General features: G+C 41.9%; 1 protein-coding gene across 1 annotated transcript in view; it reads left to right on the top strand.

Moving 5' to 3' along the window:
* The window catches only part of HTR2A (5-hydroxytryptamine receptor 2A), a 30,387-nt gene extending 21,885 nt beyond the window's left edge, over positions 1-8,502 (top strand). Inside the window, exon 3 of the mRNA XM_074153561.1 lies at positions 7,703-8,502. Within this exon, the coding sequence (XP_074009662.1) occupies positions 7,703-8,502 (800 nt within the window). The remainder of the gene's footprint in view (positions 1-7,702) is intronic.
* Positions 8,503-23,501: the final 14,999 nt, after the last annotated feature.

Raw genomic sequence — 23,501 nt, 5'->3', positions numbered from 1 at the left:
ATCCTGGACTGTATCAGAAATAGTGTGGCCAGCAGGACTAGGGAAGTGATCGACCTCCTGTACTCTGCAGTGGTGAGGCTGTTCCTTGAGTACTGTACCAAGTTTTGGGCCCCTCACTACAGGAGGGACATCGAGGTGCTGGAGCGTATCTGGAGAAGGGCAACGAAGCTGGTGAGGGGTCTAAAGCACAAGTCTTATGAGGAGCGGCTGAGGGAACTGGGGTTGTTCAGCCTGGAGAAAAGGAGACTGAGGGGAGACCCTGTCGCTCTCTACAACTGCCTGAAAGGAGGTTGTAGCGAGGTGGGTGTCGGTCTCTTCTCTCACATAACGAGTGATAGGACAGGAGGAAATGGCCTCAAGTTCTGCCAGGGGAGGTTTAGATTGGATATTAGGAAAAATTTCTTCCCTGAAAGGGTTATCAAGCATTGGAACAGACTGCCCAGGGAAGTGGTTAAGTCACCATGCCTGGAGGTATTCAAAAGAGGTGGTGACGTGGTGCTTAGGGACATGGTTTAGTGGTGGACTCAACAGTGCTAGGTTAACAGTTGGACTCAATGTTCTTAAAGGTCTTTTTCAACCTAAATGATTCTATGATTCATGCTAACTAGATACAGCCTCAGATGGTGATTCCCAGTCCACCCAGAGCTTTTCAACATCCCCTCTTCCCAGGTGTATATTTCTACTTCTGCACTGCCAACCGTCAGCAAACTGCACAACCTTGCTGTTGGCAATGTGGCTGGCACCATTTTATCAGCAACAAAATTATAACATTGAAAGATTTTTCATGACTGGAAATGAGTCAGTTGGGAAATGACATTTTCAGGTGCGTGCAGAAATCAGTTAAGTGTTTGCAGGTCTGGGGAAACGATGACTCCTCTAACGGTGAGTGCCACATGCCAAGCTGAGACATGGAGACAGACTGAGCGGCTCTTCTGCGAGTGTTTAAGTGAAAGCACATAAGTAGCTGTCGCTAAACTCCAGTTCCTGATATAAGGTGCAGACACATTTGCATCCTTGATACTCAGAGGAGGACATGGTCCACAACCTTCCCACAAGTAGCTCACTGTGGTTTGTGTTCCTAGAGCAAGCAAGCATCCACACAGGGCACCATGGCAGCCCAGGGGAATAAATATTATTTTGTGTGGTTATTTCAGTCCAAACTATTGAAAATAATGTGATAGCCATTTTGCACCAAGGGAATTTTTATACAACATGAAACTGAGACTATGCATTGTATGCATGTGTGTACACATGGATGGCTGTTTGTTGTTTGAATGTGTAGATGTACCAAAGGAGGATATTCCCTGAGTACAGAAAGGCACCAGATACCAGGCATGGGTTTTTCTAAAGAAATTAGACAATATTGCCACATTGAGCTGCTTGAAGGAGAGACTGGCCTTCTCCAAGCAGCAATCCTTTCAGAGGTCTGCAGCATCACACAGCATCTCTGTGCAGTGGCCCATGATCTGGCCCATAACTTGAGTCTGTCTGAATCAATGTGCCTGCTAAAACTTGAGCTGGGGAGCTTTTTTTCCTTTTTCATATGAAGGTGAACAAAGGTGCCCAATTTTGTTGAGAAACTGTAATGACATTTCTAAAAGGTATATTTCATATCCCTTGGACATTTATGAAGGCACACAGTAACTCTCATTTGTATTCAAATCGATTGAAATGGATATATATGAGGTGACTGTCAGTGACTGACATGTGACTGACAGTTTCTGCTGGAAGGAGACTTCACAGAAGGAGCCTTGACTTTAACAGTTCACTCCCCCCTCCTTCTCTTCCTCCTAAGCAGCCCAAGTGTGCCACTCTGCAGGGCATATTGTAAATTCTGGCTTTGATTCATTGATAGTCTCAGCAGCTCAAGGCAGCTGCAAACCCAGTTTACCTGTCCAGTTAAAGTGGTTTTATGGCTGCTGTGTATCTCTGAAGATTTGCAAGCCAGCAATGTGTGCCACTAAATCAACATTTGTCAGTTTTACCAGGCTTTTTGAGAGAATAACAAGAAGGATACTATTGCTTTACTTCTTAACCTTTGGTGTTTCCAAAGCCTTTTGTCATTCTGAAGTTGTGCCCAAATGCTTGAGGTTTGATACAGGATTTGTTACTCATCTTTATTGTTTGGATTCTGTTTTGTGGTTTATTAAAGTCCATAGAGTTTGAAACAGTCACCTGTGTATAAATCAAGCTATACAAATAAACCACCTTCTACCAGAAGAACATAATATTTAGGGTTTGTCTGCAAGGGAAAACATTCTGATATAAGTGGGAATGTCAACTGGAAATGCAGGGGCTAATGTACCTCCAGTGCTGGAAAAGATGCTCCCATTCTGTGCTGAGTGCTTCCTCATATCTCAGAGTGGTTTGATTTGGAAGCAGAGTAAGATAAACCATAAAAGAGCACTCAGGGGATATCAAGACTTTTTCCAGACTGACCCTGAGCTAGTGGGAGCCAGGGATGTAGAATGGGCAGGGTGTGGATAAGCTGTTCTGTTATAGCCCTCCCAGGCTGTTTCCTCCAGAAGTACTGTTTGCACATGGTCCATTTCCCAAAAACCTGCTCATCCTTACCTGGTATCTCTGCATGATCCTTTCTTGTGAAGCTGATTTTCTTCTCTTGATGTTTGAACACACTTCTTAAACATGCAGAGCCACCAAGACCAGGAAGCTGGAAAACCAGTGTATTTGGTTTGTGTGGAAAGGTTGTGGTAGCAAGAGGGCTACAGGGGTGGCTTCTGTGAGAAGCTGCTAGAAGCTTCCCCTATGTCCAACAGAGCCAATGCCCGTCAGTTCCAAGACAGACCCACCACTGGCCAAGGCTGAGCCCATCAGTCATGGTGGTAGCATCTCTGGGATAACATATTTAAGAAGGGGGAAAAAAACTGTGCAGGGGCAACTGCAGCCAGAGACAGGATTGAGAGTATGTGGGAGCAGCAACTCTGCAGACACCAAGTTCAGTGAAGAAGGAGGGGGAGGAGGTGCTCCAGGCACCAGAGCAGAGACTCCCCCACAGCCCATGCTGATGACTCTGGCAAGGCAGGCTGTCCCCCTGCACCCCATGGAAGTTAATGGTGGAGCAGATATCCACCCACAGCCTGTGGAGGACCCCACACCAGAGCAGGTGGACGCCCAAAGGAGGCTGTGACCCTGTGGGAAGCCTACGCTGGAGCAGGCTCCTGGCAGGAGCTGTGGCCCCATGGAGAGAGGAGCCCACACTGGAGCAGGTTTGCTGGCAGAACTTGTGACCCCATGGGGTACCCGTGCTGGAGCAGTCTGTTCTTGAAGGACTGCACCCTGTGGAAGGGACCCACGCTGGAGCAGTTCATTAAGAACTGCAGCCCATGGGAAGGACCCATGTTGGAGAAGGTTGTGGAGGACTGTCTCCCATGGGAGAGACCCCAGGCAGGAGCAGGGGAAGAGTGTGAGGAGTCCTCTCCCTGAGGAGGAAGGAGCAGCAGAGACAACGCATAGTGAACTACCACAACCCCCATTCCGCATCCCCCTGTGCTGCTCGGGGAGAGGAGGTAGAGAAAGAAGGTAGAGAAGGTAGTGAAGTTAAGCCCAGGAAGAAGGGAGGGGTGGGGGAAAGATGGTTTTAAAATTTGGTTTTATTTTCTCATTATCCTACTCTGATTTGATTGGTAATAAATTAAATTAATTTCTGCAAGTTGAGTCTGTTTTGCCTGTGACAGTAATTGCTGAATGATCTCTCCCTGTCCTTATCTCAACCCATGAGGCTTTTGTTGTATTTTCTCTCCCCTGTCCAGTTGAGGAGGGGGAGTGACGGAATGGCTTTGGTGGGCACCTGGTGTCCGACCAGGGTCAAGTCACCACAACCAGCAAGAAATTATACATCTGAATCATCAAGGAGAAATAGATCGGTCAGCTTCGTTCTTTAAAGAATTAATTCAGTCAGCTGCAATAATGCTAATAAAGCTTAGACCAGGGCTTTTTGTTATCTGTCTACAGGACAAGCTTCATCTTGACCAAACCCCAGTGATGTGTGGGTGACGTTCTTGGCAATGTGTGATGCTTCCTAAAAATCCCATTAAAATAGTGGATGTGGCTTGCACATGGAAGCTCCATTATTTACAGTTTAAACATGACTGCCTTTGAATTTGGTCCCTGTGTCCTCACTGGAATTTGCTTCCTCATGCTACAGAAGCCAGAAGCTACCTGTTGAAGAGGGACAAACTCTGTTCCTTTGGTGAGGGAAGCAACAAGTTTAGTTTTCATATCTGTAGAGATGTGAAAAGAGAGAATTGGGCTGGAAGTTAATTTATTCCATGCAGGAATGCCAGAATATCATTTGTGGGATCCCCTGCACAAGCCAAACTGGAGTCTACACAAAATCAGGTTACAGCTGTCAATGTTCTCTGCTACCAAACTGTGGTACCTCTGGTATTTTCAAACTGTATATAGGCCAGTTGCCTGCGGCTGTAGGGGAAAGATGTCTTGAACCGTCATTCAGAAAACCTTACGTGACTAGCAGTGGCTGCTAGAGCTCTGCTGTGAACATTGCTTGTTAAAGGAATGACAAGGACATGTGGAAACTTCAGCTGCAAGCTGAAGCTCATTTCCATTTTTTAAAGCCAGAAATCTGGATTTAGATGCCAGTCTCCAGAAGCTGCTAACAACAAAACAAAACAGGTGGGGAATTGCTGTCCTTGTATTTCAGGCAAAGAGTTGCAACTGATTTTGGCCTTTTACTTGAAAAAGCTTGCAATTATGCTAAAATTTTCCTCTTTCTAGTGCTGCCGCCTTTCCTCCCATGCCTCCTGATGCAGCTGAGCCATAAGGTCTGTAGTAATGAAAGGCATCTTTTTACTCTGTCAACAGCATTGTTTATTTTATCTCTGCGGCTCACACTAGGTCTTTGAATGAAACGAAAAAACAGCCCTGCTGTTATCAGCACAGGGCAGAAACCGGACGGGAAACTTGTGGTATTGCTCTGACTAGTGCTGTGTCTTCATGCAGCTGAAGCGTAGTGCTGGGAGGTGCTGTGTGCCTTCAGTTTCCCTTCAACTCATCCAAAAAAGAAAAAGAACTTCAAAGCATTTCCCTGTAGGTGTTCAGCACCCCAGATTATTCAGGCGTGGCTGGACAATGTGGCTCTTGCAGGTCACCTCTCTGACTGACTCGGACCTTTTTAGGCATCAGCTTTCCCGGAGTGACTGGAGGTTTCCATCAGCTGGACCCAGGAGCTGCCACGCACTGCATGAGTTTGCACTTCACCCACTGGCTTCTCATAGCCCAAGTTCAAGCATTTAGGGGTTTGTGCAGCAGAAACAGAAAGGGCAATACCGCAGGCTCTCCACCAGCTTCTGCCCTGGGCAGATAAGAACAGCACTTTTGTAAATTGACCCAAGGCACTGCCGTGACTCAGTTCAAAGCTGTGCAGATAAAATGAGCTACAGTGTTGACAGAAAAATAAAAAGCAGTGGTGTCAGAAAAATAAAGAGCTTTGTAGAAACTCCAGAAGCACCAAAAGAATGGAACTTTTGAAGATAACAGCTTAATATTATTATTGCTGTTGTCATTATTACTGTTCTGTACTGTGTCTGGACTCCAGAGCCTCCCTCTAGGACTGGAGCTGTTATGCTAGGCATTGAAAATGTGTGAAATGAAGAGACAGTTTGTGCTTTTAAAGGGCTCCCAGTCTAAGCACCAGAGTAGGAAGAAGGGAAAGGAAGGGAGGTAGAGGGAGGTACAATTGAAATGCTGATGTTGAGGAGTTTCAGGACTCATCTGTGAACCAGTATGGACATTCTTGGGCACAAAGGGGATAAGGTAGTGCACAGCATCATCCTCACATCATAAGAAATTCTTGTCTAATTAATTTTTTCTTCCTCAGAAGCCAAATACAGCATCTGTGATTTCTGTTCAAAGATGCAAAGGGGACTGAAGCTCCCAGATTATGCTAACTTTCCACAGGAGTCAGACTCCGAGCTGCTTTTATCCAAACAGGGCTGCATTATCGCTCCCTGCTTCACAACGCCACTTTTGCTGTCTTCACAGCGCACCATCCCTTTCGCTGTCTGAACATTGTGTCTCTTGGAGAGACAGCATGCATTTAGGGGGAGGGGAGGAGACAAATACTGAAAAAAGCCAAAACCAACAACCAAAGAAACAGCAGCTGTTTGATCTTGCCCAGACAATAGCAGCATTTGCAGAAGTCCCTAAGGAAATGGCTGACTGGACTTAAATCAGACTGAGCAGTCCAAGGAGAATGGACTTCCTCACCTGGCCTCGCTGTTCATGACAGAGCAAGGACGCAGCACACGCTCCAAAGGAAGACAAAGTTTTCACGTCTACCATTGCCTTCGGGGCTGTGCATTCAGAGGGCACCTGTAGCAGTTGGCAATACCTTTGCAGTCCCTCAGGGTGAACTGCATCTCAGGCTGCCTCATAACGGTGCCTCTCAGTGCTTAATTTGTCCCCATCATTCCTCTGGTCGTTGCCATGGAAAGTTTTTTTAGCATTTAGACTGTGTCAACTGTATGGAGATTACAGGGAGGAAAGAAAAAGACCCAATAAAAGATTACTCTCAGATCTATGATAAAAAATTATCTTTTGTTCTCAAATCAGTATTTCATAGCCTAGTCAGAAACCAGTACCCAGAACACTTTTAATCCTCTTAGGAAAAATGGCCCAAGACCACTCTTAAGCCACACCAGAAAAGAAAGACATGGTATCATCTTGATTATAGTTGACAAAAGCCTTTGCCAAGGTGGCAGGAACCAAGAAGCAGGTCTGGAGATCATTACAGGGGGGCCTAGATGCAAGAAAATAGAATCATAGAATCATAGAATGGTTAGAGTCGGAAGGGACCTTAAAGATCATCCAGTTCCAACCCCCCTGCCATGGGCAGGGACTCCTCCCACTAGACCACGTTGCTCAAAGCCCCGTCCAGCCTGGCCTTGAACGCTTCCGGGGATGGGGCATCCACAGCGTCCCTAGGCAACCTGTTCCAGTGCTTCACCACCCTCACAGTTAAGAATTTCTTCCTGATATCTAATCTAAATCTCCCCTCTTCCAATTTAAAACCATTACCCTTTGTCCTGTCACTACACTTCCTGACAAAGAGCCCCTCTCCGGCTCTCCTGTAGGCTCCCTTCAGATATTGGAAGGCTGAGTTATAAATAAAATAAGGACTTATATTTTTGTTGCTGCCAGGTGTCATGAGACAGTTGGATGGAAGCAAATGTGTAGCCGAGGTTTCTTTGAAGGAGAGAGGAAATTCAGATTAGAGCAACTGCAAAATCCTGTGTAACACCAATGCTGCTCTTCCTCTGCCCTTCTTTGCCAGGATCCTGTAAAGGTGGTGGCGGCACAACTGCCAAAGTCTGGAAGACCACAGCTTAGCTCCTGAAATTCAACATCTGCAACACCAATGTTTCACACAACATCTTTTCTTAGTGTAGCCCCAGTAAAATATCACAAGAACAGGAGTAGCATTGTGCTGCTGCTGAAACATGAGATGCAATATTTTTCCTTCCTCTGTGTAAACACAGTTTTCTTTGGGATGCCTATCAATTGTGTCTCTATCTCTTCATGTTCATTTGTTTCCTATAACCATTTATTCTTTGAGAAATAACCTGTATATAGCTAAGAGTGAGTTTTTTATTTTTTCTTGGAGATTGGAAATGGTGTTCTTTATTATTGTGTTCAACTTCTTCTTTCTCTAATCCACTTTCAGGTATCTCCATGCCTATACCTGTCTTTGGACTACAAGATGACCGCAAAGTGTTTAAGAAAGAGAGCTGCTTACTTGCAGATGACAATTTTGTCCTAGTAGGCTCTTTTGTGGCATTCTTCATCCCTCTAACCATCATGGTGGTCACCTACTTTTTAACTATCAGGTTGCTGCAGAAGGAAGCTACGCTATGCGTGAATGATATTGGCCCAAAGACCAAGTTTGCTTCATTTAGCTTCCTCCCTCAGAGTTCCCTGTCCTCAGAGAAACTCTTTCAGCGCTCTTTGAACAGGGACATGGGGACTGCTGGGAGGAGAACCATGCAATCCATCAGCAACGAGCAGAAGGCTTCCAAGGTTCTTGGCATTGTCTTCTTTCTGTTTGTTGTGATGTGGTGCCCGTTTTTCATCACCAATGTGATGGCCGTAATTTGCAAGGAGTCATGCAATGAGGAAGTCATTGGAGGACTACTTAACGTATTTGTTTGGATTGGCTACCTTTCTTCGGCTGTCAACCCACTTGTATATACGTTGTTCAACAAAACCTACCGCTCGGCTTTCTCTCGTTACATTCAGTGTCGCTACAAGGAAGAGAAGAAACCCTTCCAGCTGATCTTAGTGAACACTATCCCAGCACTTGCATATAATTCCAGCCAGCTCCAGCTAGCACAAATGAAGAGTTTGAAAAAAGAGGCAAAAATGATGGCTAAGGATTATTCGATGGTCACAATAGGAATACATCATTTGGATGGTACCTCCAAGGGAAGTATCAGCCCGGTGAATGAAAAGGTTAGCGGTGTGTGACGGTCGGCAGCTGCCATGACAACCACCGTGCGTATGCTGAAAATTTCACCTGGCTGTGAGAAGCTCTGATAGCTTAGGAAAATCAGCCCTGTTCAAGAGACCATCCAATAACATCACATACTCCTCATACTATCCTGTGGATGAAAAAGCAGGGCTGAAATGATATCAAATGTGCAATTTTTTTTCATACAGTACTTTGGCTGTTTTAAGCACAGGCTTTATTAAACTTATTTTTTTAATATTCGAAAAGATATATTTCTTAAAGGAAAAAAAAATGCAATTTCTGGTATTATAACATGGGCTGTGAAGAAACCTACGCATTTCTTTTGTCTTTGCAAATGAAAGCTAAGCTGTCCTTTGATGTCCTCGCAGAGTAGGCTCCAGCTAGTTTGTCTTGCTACAATGGAATTTTGTTATCATTAACTGAATGAGCACTTTACGGAATTTTAAATAAAATGATGGTTAATTTGCTAATATATATTTAAAATAAATTTTGAAGTATTAAAGAAAAATCTATTTAAACCTGTATAGATTAATTATATGGACATTTTGGTAACCGTGTTTTTATGGCTATTTTTTTCTTCTGAGTGACCGTTCTGAAATGTTACTGGGCTTTTCTGCCATTTGTTCTATAGTTCAAATTAGCAGTCTTCAAAGGTAAATTATACTTGAATGATCCTTTGTTTCTACCACCATCCATGATCTTTATTTCATGTCTTCTACTTTATTTCCTCTCAAAAAGTTTCATCTGTTCAGCTTAAAACTTGAAAGTAATATTTTCGAAAGTAATATTTTCAAAAGTAATTGTTGGGCTTGATTCCCTGCTCCTTCCCACTGGTGTTGACAGGAAAGTGAAGAGAGAAGAGTGGAAAATCAGGCACAACATTGCTAAATAATTTCAGGAACGATGCCACATCCATGCCTCTCATTCCAAAAGAGTCTGATTTAAGTTATGCCGTGGAGGTTTTGCATGAGTAAAGCCTTCAGTAAAAGGTTGCAGCAGACCCTCTCTCACCATTCCACTTTGATTAAAAAGGCCATTATGAAAATGTCCTTCTGGTTTTGTTTTAGGGGTGGTAGAGCCAGAATTATTAGAAAACTGTTACTTGTTCATAATTGCTTTCCCTGGTTTCACCATTTTGCTGTTATGGTAGATTGCTCAGGAATGGTAGGTAGCTTGCACTATTAGGACTCAGCCTTAATGAAATATGTATGGGCAAACGGGGCCCACTTGAAAAATAACAGGACTCATAAGCGGCACTGTATTTCACCTGCATAGCTCCAAGGGCAGAATACATTACATTAAGAACATCAAATGTATTGCTTGACAGAAACGCCTAGTCATGAAACTGCTTCCTTTTTTGGCGTCATAGACAATTTCACTGAAGCCGGTGTGACCCTGCTGGAGAGCAGAAATATAAATGTTGCATCCACCGGCAAAACCTAAATCCAAGCATTTGATTCGTTCCATGAATTTTTCAGCCGTAATCATCAGAAGCAGGATGTATTGCAGTTTCACATCCCATCCGCTCTGAAAAAAACACTGCCTACCCAGAAGCCAAACCAATGCCTTCATCGGTCCTTCTCTTGAAGTTGTTCAGTTTTCACAGACCAATTAAATTTCCACTAAGGCAAAGAAAGAAAGAGACAGAAAGAACCTGAATCTGATTCTAGGCTTTCATCTGGGGGTCTTTGGATGAGGAAGACTGTTAGCTAAAAATACAGATCTCTGGTAGAAGAGGATTTAAAACTTGGCTGGGTATTTGGCTGATTTCCAAGAAACTGCTTGTATTGTTCTCTTGCCAGTCTGATAACTAAATCTGCCAGTTTTGTGAGCCGTTTCCTCCAACATGGGATAGGTCAGAGCCACCATGCACAGGTCTCTGCGTGCACGCGGTGACATTGACTCACTCCACAGCCCTCAGCCTCCACACCTGCGTCCAAGTGTCATGCTGTAGCCCTGTTGCAGCAACGCCACGCATGTTATCCATCGGCTTGTGGCCATTAATAGTTTTCTTTCCAAAACCGGGAGTTTAGGATCACCTGATAAATCAAGTGGCGTGCTCACTGAGGTGGTTTATATGGTCTCTCCGGCTCTGGGTACGCTTGGTCACCACAACCAAACTGAACAGCTTCAGCAGAAGGAAAAATGAACTCGCTGCTCCTACCTCCCTGTGCACACCCTGCTCCCACACTGTGCCATGTGAGAGGTGCCACACAGAAGGGATTTCAGGTGGAATCTGCTAAACCCCGCTAAGCATGAGGACCACTGCAGTAGCAGGTGGGATCAGTGACTTTCCACTGTTTCATGATGAGTTTGATATAGACCCTAAATCAGGGGGTTTGAGCTAAGGAAAGAGGCCAACTTGTATATCACACAGGCCAGCCGGGCAAGGAATGGAGCACTGGTGGAGCACAAGAGATCCAGGGTATTCAGGTACCTCCTGGTGTACGGATGACTCCACTCCACCACTGGAGTGATGAGGATTTACCATACCCTTGGCAATGGGCACTCCAGGGGAGAAGCAGGCAGTAATAAAATCAAAAGTCTTTCATGAGTAGAGGCCTGAGGCTCAGGATTTGGCACCAAACGAGATTGCTTTCATATGGTGAACACTGACGCAGGGCTGAAGGTCTCTAAGCCTGTGTGTGAGGTGAAAGGGAACACGGATGCTTCCACCAGTGGAGGGAATTCCCACATTTTGTGCAATTTGTGCCCATCTTGATGCAGGTGTCTCTGGCCTTGCAAGAGAAAGAAGCAGACGGTATGGACAGCTCGGGTCCTGTTGCCCGTGTGTGCCAGGGAGCAGAGCCTGCCTGCAAACTGTATGATGTACACGGCACCCTGCGCTTCTCCGAAGCTCAGTTCCTCCCAAAACTCCTGAGGGTCCGGCTGCTGGTCTGCGCAGTCTCCTTCACTAGCTCGCACTTCACAAACTGCTACTGAGCATTTAACGTTCACTGCTTCTGCTCTCCTCTTACCATCTGCATTTCGCCCACGTGGCAGAGCAAATCACCTCCTCCCATTTCTCTTTCATTTCACCTTCTGTTCCTCTTTCACAATGTCAAATTGCTCAGGTTGCAAATACTGACAGGGAATGTTTCACTACAAACAGAGAGGGTTTCAATTACTTGCTTGATGTTTCATTAAAAGATGACTCTGAACAATGATTATTTTTTTTTTCCAGCTTATTAAAATAAAACCTATGTTTTGGACCTAAGAGACTTGACAGCGTCTCTTTAATTGACAGCTGGAGGTAACATAACATTTATTTTTTGCTCAGAAGCAGGGATATCTGATGCCTGACATTTTAATTCTGCAAGCACTCGGAGAGGTGGTTTTATTGAGTGATCAGCAGCTTTTGCCTAAGAAGCCTCTCAAAGCCAAGAATGCACAGCAGATAAAGACCAATATCTCCAGCTCTTTATGGACACCTTTGACAGTTTAAGCGAGGCCTGATTCTGCCACCTTGCACCCAAATGTTAATAGATTTTTGTGTGGTTTGCCTTAGTGAGGTTGACAGAGTCAGCGTCTGAAGTTGTTCTACCCACCGTGCCAGATCTGCGGGAGGTCGTTCATCAGTAGATAGCAATTAATAGAGTCATTATACTGCTGACAGATGACAAAGTTCAGCCGTTTTAAACCAGAATTTATAGCATTGGGCCTACGCTTGGGATGAACACTACAGTTTAGTATGACCAGCTTCAGAGCAACATTTCCATCTTGCATAAAAATGTGTTTTCATTATGCATCGGGCTGGAATGGAGACTTTTGTAATTTTCCAGGCAAACAAAAAAAAGGGGAAGACATTCACACAGACTAGCTCAGAGGTTAGGGCCTTCCCCTGCCTTACATGCTGAGTCAGTCTGGCATATCTGCATTCAAAAAACCTGCTTTGTCTAAAAAAAATGTTTCAATTTTTCAAGCAGATCAATGTTTTATTACTGTTAAGACTGCATCTGAGAAATGTCCAAAGACATGAAGCTCACCATGTATCTCCTAAGCTGGTGTGCATACTTTATACACTTCAGGGTAAAAAAAAAAAAAAATCCTATGTATCTATCCCATCCAGTCAACCATGCACTGTACTTATGTAATTATTGCCAAATGCTGAAATGCATTCTATTTTGAATACCTATATGTTTGCTTATGTAAATACATAGAGAAAAAAGTTTGCTGTATTTTGTAAATGTTCATGTAAAATGGTGTTCCAACGCTTTATTGTTTTGTCAGATCCCACTGCTAGTAAAGCAGATTAAAATATTTAAATGCCATCAGTTGTTTTATAAACCGGAGGTTTGTTTTAAGTCCCTATTTTGGTTTGGTTTAATTCCTCCCACAGTACAATGTCTGCTGAAGGCTAAAGTAATTTTAAATATCTTGCTGGCCAAAGAGAAAGAGCATGTTGCAGAATTTAACTATCTCAGTAAACTGGTCCAAAGTGAGGCATTGCAATCATTCTCTTTTTCTAAGGACAGACATTCTTCTTCTGAAAAGGTACACTCTTTGGATAAGTACATATGGCTTAAAAGATTTCAGTCTCGGGAACAACATACTTGCAATAGTAATAAGCCAATTAAATTAATTTGACTAAGAAGTCGCACTATAAGATTAAAATTAATAAGCAGCATAAATAAATAGCATTGCACAGTTGCACAGACATAAATAATACCCGCGTCACAGAACCACAGTGCCATCTATCGGTAGCATTTCCTTCCATAAAGAGTTTCATAATAAGAAACCAAAATGGATTTTGTTACCTTTTTGCTTTCTCCATCTTAAAACCAAAATATATTTATTCCTCCAACTCATCCTAGAGCATACATGCTCTTGTTTACAATTGTCGCATGGCTGTAAATAAGAAGTCCCCTCAAAACCTTGCTCTAACCTTAAGGTTCCATCAAGCTTTATAATGTGTAGAGAAAAGCATACAAAGGCATATTTTTCAGAAGTTATCAAGTGAAGGGAAACAGGTTGTTTTAGCTATGAACCTGTGAGGCACCATAGGGTAAAAGGTGCCAGGTAAGACCCAGCAATTGAAAATCCACTCAGTTTTACCTCTGTAGTACCAGACTACTGTAAGTAGGTTCCAGGGTATCATAATTTCTTATATTATCTGGAAAACTCCTTGCCAGATTTACCTGTTTTGACATACTTTGCACTGACCATTGAAAGAGAATACATTTATCTTATCCATCACACTGGCACTTCAAGCCATAAAAGCAAAGATATTTGGAAAAGAAGATATTTGGTCTTCAGATTTATAGTATAATCTTCTCAGGATACTCCTTGAAATATGGCAAAAGGGTCTTTGGAAATTTTATATAACACAGTGAAGTTCTTTGATATACCTGCAGCTTTGACACGTGAGACCTGGCAAATAGGCACAGCAATTCGAAAGCCTCCTTGATTGAACCTTATTAAGTTTGGTGTAATTTAATCACAGACATAGAACATTATCTCACCCCGAAAATACTTCTAACAATGGTTCTGCAAACAATAATTAATTATTTCCAAAGTTGTTTGACTATATAAAAGCTTAACGTTTTTCAGTCAGATTGAAATCTTCATTTTAGGATAAAGAAAAGTTGACAAACTCAATAGCTTAATTAAAATTAAGTGTGTCAGTTTACATGTGTAAAGTTGCTCTTCTTCTTAGTGTTTGCAGAACATCAGTTGGGAGTGATTGTATCTAAATTGCTTGGGTTATATCACCATGTCACCAGTACAAAGCCATGCAAAATAGGTGATGGTTCTAGTTGTGTTAATATTTTAACTATCGAATTCCTGCCAGAGTGGACAATTAAAAACTAATCCAAACAAAGAATTTTAGGTGGTTGTGGAGAAAAATTAGAGTTCATCGTGGCCAGGCACTGTCATTTTTCAAGTGCTGGACTCATCTGGGTTTTATCTAAAATGCGCAAGGTTATATACTTTAAATATGAACACTTTGCCACTCTGGGTGTGAATAGAGTGTGGAGAGAATCAGACCTGGGATCTTTCCTTAGGAGATCTTAATATATAAGCAGAAAAACATTTTTTTTTTTTTTTTAAAGCTTTGTTCACACTGGGGACACTTGGGAATGATCCTACGTCAGCAGACTTCCTTATGGTCATGTGTCAGAAGATTTGCCTCAAATCAAATTGTGAGTAAAAAGATAAAGAAACAAAACAGAAAATCATACAGAGATTATGTAAAGGACAGAAACCAACCTATGGATGTGTTCTCTGAAGGGAGTTCAGCATATATGTACGTCAACATGGTCCCTCATCAAAGGCTCAAGAGAAACTAGCCACGAGTTAAGACAGAAGATACTTGCATGGTGAAAGAACCCCTGAACTTGCCTGGAAACAGGCAAGAGAGAATAATCACTTTTCACCTTGAAGGCAGGACACCACCAAGTCCTACAGGGGACTCTAGAAAAAAAAGGTATCAAAAGTGATAGCGTGCATAGTGGAGAACTGATTGCAAAGACCACATGATACTCTGTGATGGCTATGGAAATGGCAGGTGAAATTCAAAGTAGAAAAAGTAAGGTGATGTATTTTTTGGGGGAAAAAAACAACTCTAGCTTTACATACAGAATAATATGCTCTAAACTGACTGTTACTATATAGGAATGAGATCTTTGCATTATGGTACTGTGAAAAAAAAGATCAGCGGTAATTAGAAAAGTTTTTAAGGATAACTGTAAAGGGTACAGAGACGGGCTACAAGGACAATTAAAAATTTTAGGATGGCTTCCATACAGGTAAAAATCTAACCAGATTAGGACTCTTAGAAGATTGGGCAAATTCATTAAGCCAAAGACAACTCTTTAATATAGAGATGACTTTTCTAGCCAGAGAAGTGAAGGGATCTCAGACTGCCAGACATTAGCAAGTGCTCTCTGGAGCTGCTTGTCAAACACTCGTGCTCTTCCTTCTACCAGTTTGTGCTACAGTTCATCTTCAAAATGAGATGTTGGGACCTTTGGTCTGCACAACTACAGTTGCTCTTCTGTTAGAATTCAAATGAAAAAGTGACCTGTATATGAATTTAATTAAGCAATTCCCCATTTTTCCATTCCTGCTCTTCCGTAAATACTTCTGCAAGTGCATTTGCAATTGACCTAAAAAATTTCAAGGAGTTAATTTGTAAATTCTTAAGTCACAATTCATTGACTATATTAGTATTTTGTGAGTTCACTGTTATTCTTCCTGTTACATGATAAGTGTTCTGTAGCAATAGAAAAGATTGATAGTCTGAAAATCCTTAAACACTTCTTCATTGCTCTCAGGAACCTAGTAATAAAAATTATGTTCATGCGACCACACATGTCCTGCAGGAAATGGAAGCAAAGAAAACAGGAGTCAAAATGATGGTTGCTGAGTTTCCAAGCAAATTTACGACATACTTGTTTTGTAAAGTCTCTGCTGCTGAATAATTTGAAATGACAAAGATGTTCGTGTGTTCCCTGTCTCTTTGCAGAAAAAAAAGCAAAAGGGGTACGGGTTGAAAAACTCATTTTTCATTGAGTCATTTAGGCTGGGAACTGCTAGGGGTCTGCTAGTTAAGTGTCCAGGTCTAAGCCAGTTGACCCATTTCCTAAATGCAATGAAGAAAGAGAGGCAGCCTAAAATGACAATTTAAGGCAAGTGGAAAGGATTACCCTTTGGAGTCGCCTACTGGAGAAAAAGGGGGAAAGAGAAACCTATTAAACAGACTACTGCAGTCACTGTCAGACTACATTCATATTTATTTATCATTATAATTCTTTTGAGGAAAAGGCAACTGCTGCTGGGACCTACTTGCTGTTAGGCAACTGAGGTACAATGAGATAAAATCAGCAAAAAAAAGCCACTCAGTGAGCCAGGAGCAGAACTCAGAACTTAAACCCATGTGGGTGAGGGTCCTCTCCCTGTAAGCCTCTGCTTCCCAGTACTGAGGGAACAGATATTTCCAGAGGACATGTGGGAATCTGCAGTTCTTAATGACACATGAAAAAAAAAACATTCATAGCAATGCAGCTCAGATTTGTGTGTTTGAAATGAGTCTGGTCTACTTACTTTAAGTTTGAGGAATCAGCAAATGTAGGAAGCAAAAGCATTTTATAAAGGCACTTTCTGAGCTGAACTACAGCAGCCATGAGACCGTGAATGACTCAAGGAAAAGATAGATTATCCCAAAGTTTCTCCTTGATACATCCCATGAGAAAGAAAAGGTAGTCATTTGGGAAGCAGCACAGAGAGGCCTGAAAATTAATCCAAGATGAGATATCTGCTTCAAAAATCAGTTTGTGAAAGAGATGGAACTATTCGAGGTCAAATGAAGGTGGGAAATCACAGGATTTAGAAGCAGACTAGTCCAACAGATACTCCATCAAAGGATTTTGAATTGCTGCATATAACTATGCATAAAGTCATGGATGAAGTTTTCACATGAGCAATATTCATCATGGTTGGACTCAGGAAATCTGATTCTCTGTTCTCTACACGTGAAGTGTAGAAAATACTTTTTTTTCCCTTTTTGTCTTGTAGACAGTGAACTCTTCAAGTCAGAAGGTTTGCTTCAATAGGGTTTTGTACAGTGCTTTGAATTTTACTGTCAATGCAATAAGCTCTTTTCTTTTTTTCAATGACCTAAATTATCAAAAGTGCAGAATAGCATCTCCCTTCCTTACTGCAACGCAGATTTTTTTCTAAACTCCAAAATATATTTCTGAACTGAAGCCTCTTCTTTTCACAAAGATGTATTATCCTTCTCTCTTTATCTCTGTTACTGCAGGGAATACAATGATCTGTTTTCTTCTTAACTATATATCTCAGATTGCACTCCATCTCATCCTCCAGGTCATTAATAAAGACACTAAACAGTCTTGTTCCTCATATCGATCCCTGAGGGGTCTCACTCTGCCAGCTGGACTCTGTACTGCTGATCAATACCCTCTGAGCCCAGCAATAACACAGCCAATTTTCCACCCACCTTATTGTCCACTAATCGAGCCCGTTTTTCACTGATTTCACTAAAAGGAGGCAAGGAGACTAAGAGAAGTTGTTGCAAAGTCCTTGCTAAAGCCAAGGTATACAACTTCCACTGCTCTTGCCTCGTCCATTGCAGCAGACTTCTCATCAGAAGGCAATCAGACTGGTCAGGTGTGATGTGCTCTTGATAAATCCATGCTGGCTATTCCAAATCACCTTTTTGTTCTTTGTGTACTTGGAAATGGCTTCCAAGACTGACCTGCCTTTAGCTTGCTTGATCCTCCTTCATGACCTTTCTGAAGGTAGGTGTTACACCTAGCTTTTCCCAAACATCAGTAAGACCTTCTGGATTGTCTTGACCTTTTAAACATGTTAGAAAATGGCCTTGCAATGACATTGGCCAGTTCTCTCAGCACCATTTAATGCATCACATCTGGTTCCATAGACTTATGCATGTGTTATGTGCTCCCAAACACTGTCCTCTTTTTTGGCTAATACTCACCCAATGGGCCAACTCTATTGATGAAAACTGAGGTAAAATAAAAGCACTGAGTACCTCATTCTTTTCCATGTTCCTTTTCAGTAGCTCCCCTGTCACAGTGGGCCCACGTTCTCCTTAGCCTTCCTTTTGCTGTCAATGTACAAAAAGAAAGCTTTCTTGTTGTCCTTCATATCACTTCTAGTTTCAGTCCCGGCTGAGCTTTGGCTTTCCTACCTCCCATCCTTGCATGCTTTAGAGATGTTTCTATGTTCTTCCCAGGTAGCCCATCCCTGCTTCTATTTTCTGTAGGCTTCCTTCTTGCATTTGGCCCAGTCAGGAGTCTTTTCTTCATCCACGCTGGCCTGTGCTCGGTTTTCTGCAAAATGAATGGACTCTTCTTGTGCTTTGAGGAGGTTGCCCTTGAAGAACAACTAGCTCTCCTGGGGTCTCCTTGGCCTGCCAGGGCAGTCTCCTGTTGGATCCTGCCAATAACCACTATATCCTCTCCTGAAGGTCAGGGTTGTGACTCCATTTCTTTTGGTTACTTTTAGACAAAATTATAACTAAATAATCTCACTTATTAGTGAGTGAAAATGTGTTCCCTTCAAGGTTTATTCTTTTCTGTGATTTCAATTATTCAGCCTGAATCAAATTAAATGAGGACATTCAGAAGACTACTATCTTTTGTTAAAATTCCAATCAATCAAGGTTTTTGCTACTTCTCTTGGGGCAACGTGAGCATCTACTTTTACTTTTTTTATCTTAAATGATGTTTGGAATCTTCTGGCTCTTTCATTTCCCATACTTCCTCTAGGAACCATATTTATTATTGAAATAAATGTTTTACCTGCTGGGGAACTCGTAAGTTGTTCCAAAAACCATCTAGGCATGTTACCATACCCAATCTTGACAGCAATAAAATACTGCCTTTTCCTCAGTATTTTTAAAAGCCATGCTCTTTAATCTTTTAAATATAGTTAATCTTTTGAATAAAGAGCAGAGGCAACCTCATGTATTGTAATTTTGCATGACTCTTCATCTTACTTCACTGTAGATAACAGATTTGAATAGTCCTCACAAGATGAGTTTATGATACACAAGTTAAAGATCCTTTCTACTATTTTGATCCTAAATTTGACATATGACTTTGGGTCTGTGGCCTGAATTGCTCCCCAAGACCAAGAAGGAAAGTCCACTGTACTTGTATTACTTCAAGGCTCATACAGGGATCAAGAAATCCTAGGAATGCCAGCTGGTGGTGTTGATCTTAATTTATTCCCTCAGACCTAAAGAAAAGCCTATCTCCTGGGGAAAGACAACCATAAGCCTAAACAAATAGCATTTATATCTCCACCTCTCCTTGGGGCTCCCATTAATAAGGCAAGCCCTAATGTTCTACTAAATTATTTATTGCCTGAAATGGAATTTAAATTTGTGCTTTGGTGTTCTCTGTGTCAGACCTTAACTATCACATTCCTGTCAGCCAATATCTTTCTTCAGTTGCAATTATACCTCAAATTTTACTTGGATATCTGAATTCAAAATACCAGCTTCAAAGGTTCAGTAAATCCAACATGAGAAATTTAAAACTGCATGTGAAAAATTTCTCAAATAAGCAGTCTCTTTGTAAGTTCAAAATTAATCTGTACTAGAAAGAAATAGAAAACAAAAGACATAGTACAACTATGTGCAGTGAATTTCCTATAGAAAAAACATTTTTAATGGTAAAGCATTAAGAGGAAACTACTTTCTGTCAGAATTATCAGACACATATACCTCTCTGGATTTGGTATAAATTGTAACACATGCTTAATTTTGCATTTCCTGAAATGATAGGAAAATATTATTAATATTTCTTATGCACATTAGTGTCATAAAAAAATATGTTTGTTTTTTCCCCTAGAAAAGTTTTCAGTGCTTTAATTGCTTTAGAGACAAAGGTTTTTTTTTTCAAAAACCATTACCTTTTTCTAATTTCTTATCACAAATGGCTTATTTTGGCAACTGCAAATCTTCTGTGTATGTATTTCCTGCAGCCTCTCTGCAAAGAGGATTCATGAACATGCCCAACCTCATAGCAGCTCAGAGCTATTGAGGCCGTTCCAGATCACCAGCGCAGTGCTGCAGAAACACCAATACAAGATACGGCCAAATTAAAGAGAAGCCAGGGGAGCTACACAAATAATCAGGATGACAAAAGCCAACTGCTAATCTAGAAACCAACTCTGGCCACAAAAGAAATAGTATAACTTGACCAAAAACAAATTCACAAAGCTTCTTAGGGAAATGTTTCCATTTGCTAATCTGTTTAATCAAATTAGGCTCTTATTACAGACTGGATATTTTTTCCTCTAGAATTAGAAAACTTGTAAACACCAAAAGAGGAGACAGCTAGCATTGGCAACACTGTAACTTGCATTCCAGTGCAAGCAAGACCAAAGGACAACACTGTTTCTCAAAAAGACTGACAGACTCAACTGACACACTAAGTCTCTAACAAACAAAAAAACAAATAATGAAAGGAAGAACTGGAGTAAAGAAGAAAGAAAATCAATGCAGGCAGATAAAATAAGTGAGGGTGTGTAGTGTCCAGCCTCTGCCATTGGCTCTGTTGGCTAAGAAGCATCTTGGGCAAGTTGCAGAAAAAGTAAAGAACTGCCTTGGAGGGACAGCAGCTAATGACATGACAAGTTGCACCCAGGTGAAATCTTGACAGTATGGAAGGAAAGTAAAGAAACTTTGGAAGATCTCACTTCCATCTGAGACAAAAGGTAAGATAGATGGATGTGGTAGAGAAGGGGAAATAGAAAAATAAATCAATAACAATGAATTGGCAGGAAATTCTCCTTTTCCCTGATTACAAATAATCTCATGGCAAAGTAGACAGTGAAGTGTGAATTCAGTGCTCTGAATAACCAAAGTGAAGATGAGGTCACATACAAATAGTTGAGAAAAAAATGACTGAACAGCACTAGCAGGAGGTGGAATCCACAGCTATTAGGTAAAAGATGTTAGCAACTACCATCCTTAATTCAGACGATCGCAAAAAAAACATTGGAAAAGCTTGTACTCAGATGCATGGCTGAGGGAAGGACTGTACTTACTGAAAAGGAAATGAGAAAGGAAGAATTTGGTGCTATAAATTTAAGACATACAAGTTGCTTGCCTACATGGTGGAAGTTTCTTGCTGGAAGCTTTATATAGTGGGTTGAAGCTAATGGTATGTTTTCCCAAGTACAGAAAGGCTGCTGAAATGTGCTGAAAAGGCAAAAGCCCTTCTGATGGAATACAAAGACATCCTTATAATGCCAGAAGAAATGTTAGATACATGATCTGAAATTGTATGTCACTACTGGATTTGATCAGTGGCAAAGTGGTTGAAAGTACTGTCTTTGTAAGGGGATTATACAGAAAGTATGTTGGAGAAATATGTATTGTACTTGGAATACAATGATAAAGTAATAGGTAAAGCAACAGTACATAAGCCCTGAGATTTTCCGAAGTTGGCACCTTCCATTCTTTTTAATATCCTCGTTTCTACTGTTTACCATGGTGGACCATATAAGGAGAAGACATTTAAAGATGAAGGACAGGAAGCCCATTTCACATCTGTTTTTTTACAGATAATTTGAAATGATATGCAGATTGATACCAAAATGAATTCACTGGTGACAGCTGCAGACACAGTCTCAAAGGATACAGAAATGGCAGTATGGCTAAACAAATGTGCATAACCAAAGAGTCTAAAAATATCCATACCACAGCACAGAAGAGACTGCACCACCTTGGCTCCCCCCACCTTACACTGTCTTCAGCACTGTCCCGGCATGTTTTCCACTTCACGCATTCTTCCACACAACACACACAGAGCTGTGTGCCATGAGAACAGCCCTCTGGAGGGCTGCAACACAGCTCTCACGTTATTTACCTATGCATTTACTTCAGTCATTTTTGACTGAAAAGAAGTACAAAATAATGCTTGTATCTTGATGTCATGGAGACGTGGGTTGGTCAGGTAAACTTATCAGCAGTCTGCCAGTTGGATCCTTCTGAATATGTCACTCTGAAATGGGAGCAAATTGGACAGAGGTTATCTAAGGGACTTGGAAAGGAAGCCCAGGTTGTGTACTGACAAGAGAGAAATAGCCAAAAACAATTGCAGATACCTTCAAAAACGAGATGTGTGTAATGACAGGTTGCCTGGGCACGTTCCTGTGCAATCTGCTCTAGGTGGACCTGCTTTGGCAGGGGGGTTGGACTAGATGATCTCCAGAGGTCCCTTCCAACCCCATATCATTCTGTGATTCTGTGACAGCTGACTATATATACAAGAAAGAAAACAGACCGGCTAAAGTTTAGATCAAATAACAAACTAACTGGGCAATATCTTGCTAATGAGAGTAGGACATTAAGAGTGCTACAAAATGCACATAGAGTTGGAAGGAACAACCTGAAAAGTGTTTGAAAAATACTAGTGAAGAAACATACTTTAATTTGCTTAATGGCAAATTAAACCTTCCAAAAGAAAAACTCAGAGAAGAAAGTTTAAACAGTTCAGACACAGACTATTTGTACCAGCCACATCCAAGTAGAGAGACAGGATAGGGAAAGCTGTTCTGGAAGGCTGGATGGGTGACCCAGGCCCAGGTCGAGGGTCTAGCAGCTGCGGTCCAAGCAGATCTGCTGGGGAAGAGTAGAAGTAATGGGGGGACAAGGTTGTCAGTACTGTGCTTTGCTAGCATTGGGGAGTAAAAATAGAAATGAATTATTGTCACATCAGCAAAGTAACAGACGATCAGACCGCAAAATGTTACAGGCAAAAATAGTTAGTGCTCATACAGTACACGCTACGAGACTAAAAAGAGAGCGAGAGCTTTCCTGAGGACACTTTCTTGGCAACCGATTGGCATGTTAAATTGCAAATTAAAAAAAAAAGAAAAAAGAAGACCCTTTAACAGCAGGAAGTGAGAAGAATTTGGGTTATGAATAAGATGAAAGCATTGCCAAGTATCTTCTTTCCTTTATGATCTCACAAGTGAGGTGTTATGACAAAGACTACCTGAATTAGAATTTGGTTTTATTATAAAATCAGGAGTCCGTCAGGTGGCAGCTGCTATGAAGAACACTGAAACACTGAGGCGAGATAAAACATTTAAAATTTAATGATGTGGCAGTCCCAAGCTCAGGCTGCTTCAGCAACCATTTTCCTCCTTGAGGTCTTGGTGGTGTAGGGAAAATAACACTAACAGAAATACTTGCTGCTTTGAACAGCTCAGTATTATCAGATTCTCTGGATTAACCTTTTACACCTTTCTTCATTTTACAGTTCAAGATTTTCTCCTTCAGAGCTGGGAAGGCAGTCCCTGTGGCACTGGGGCACGAAGGTGCCCAGGCCGCACGCAGCCGCTCCCCTCCGGCCCTGGGTGGGAGAGCTGGAGAAGGAAGGAGGAGGAAGAGAGCAGCACCCGCGGCCCCCACAGACACCTCAAACACCCAGCCCTCCCCCAGGGACGTGCATTTGGGCTCGGCGGAAGCCGCGGCCCATCAGCCGCC

The sequence above is a fragment of the Numenius arquata genome, chromosome 1 (genome assembly GCF_964106895.1).
Source record: "Numenius arquata chromosome 1, bNumArq3.hap1.1, whole genome shotgun sequence".
Taxonomy (NCBI): Eukaryota; Metazoa; Chordata; class Aves; order Charadriiformes; family Scolopacidae; genus Numenius; species Numenius arquata.
Note: the sequence above shows the minus strand (reverse complement) of the source record. Positions and strands in the feature narration are given on the sequence as shown.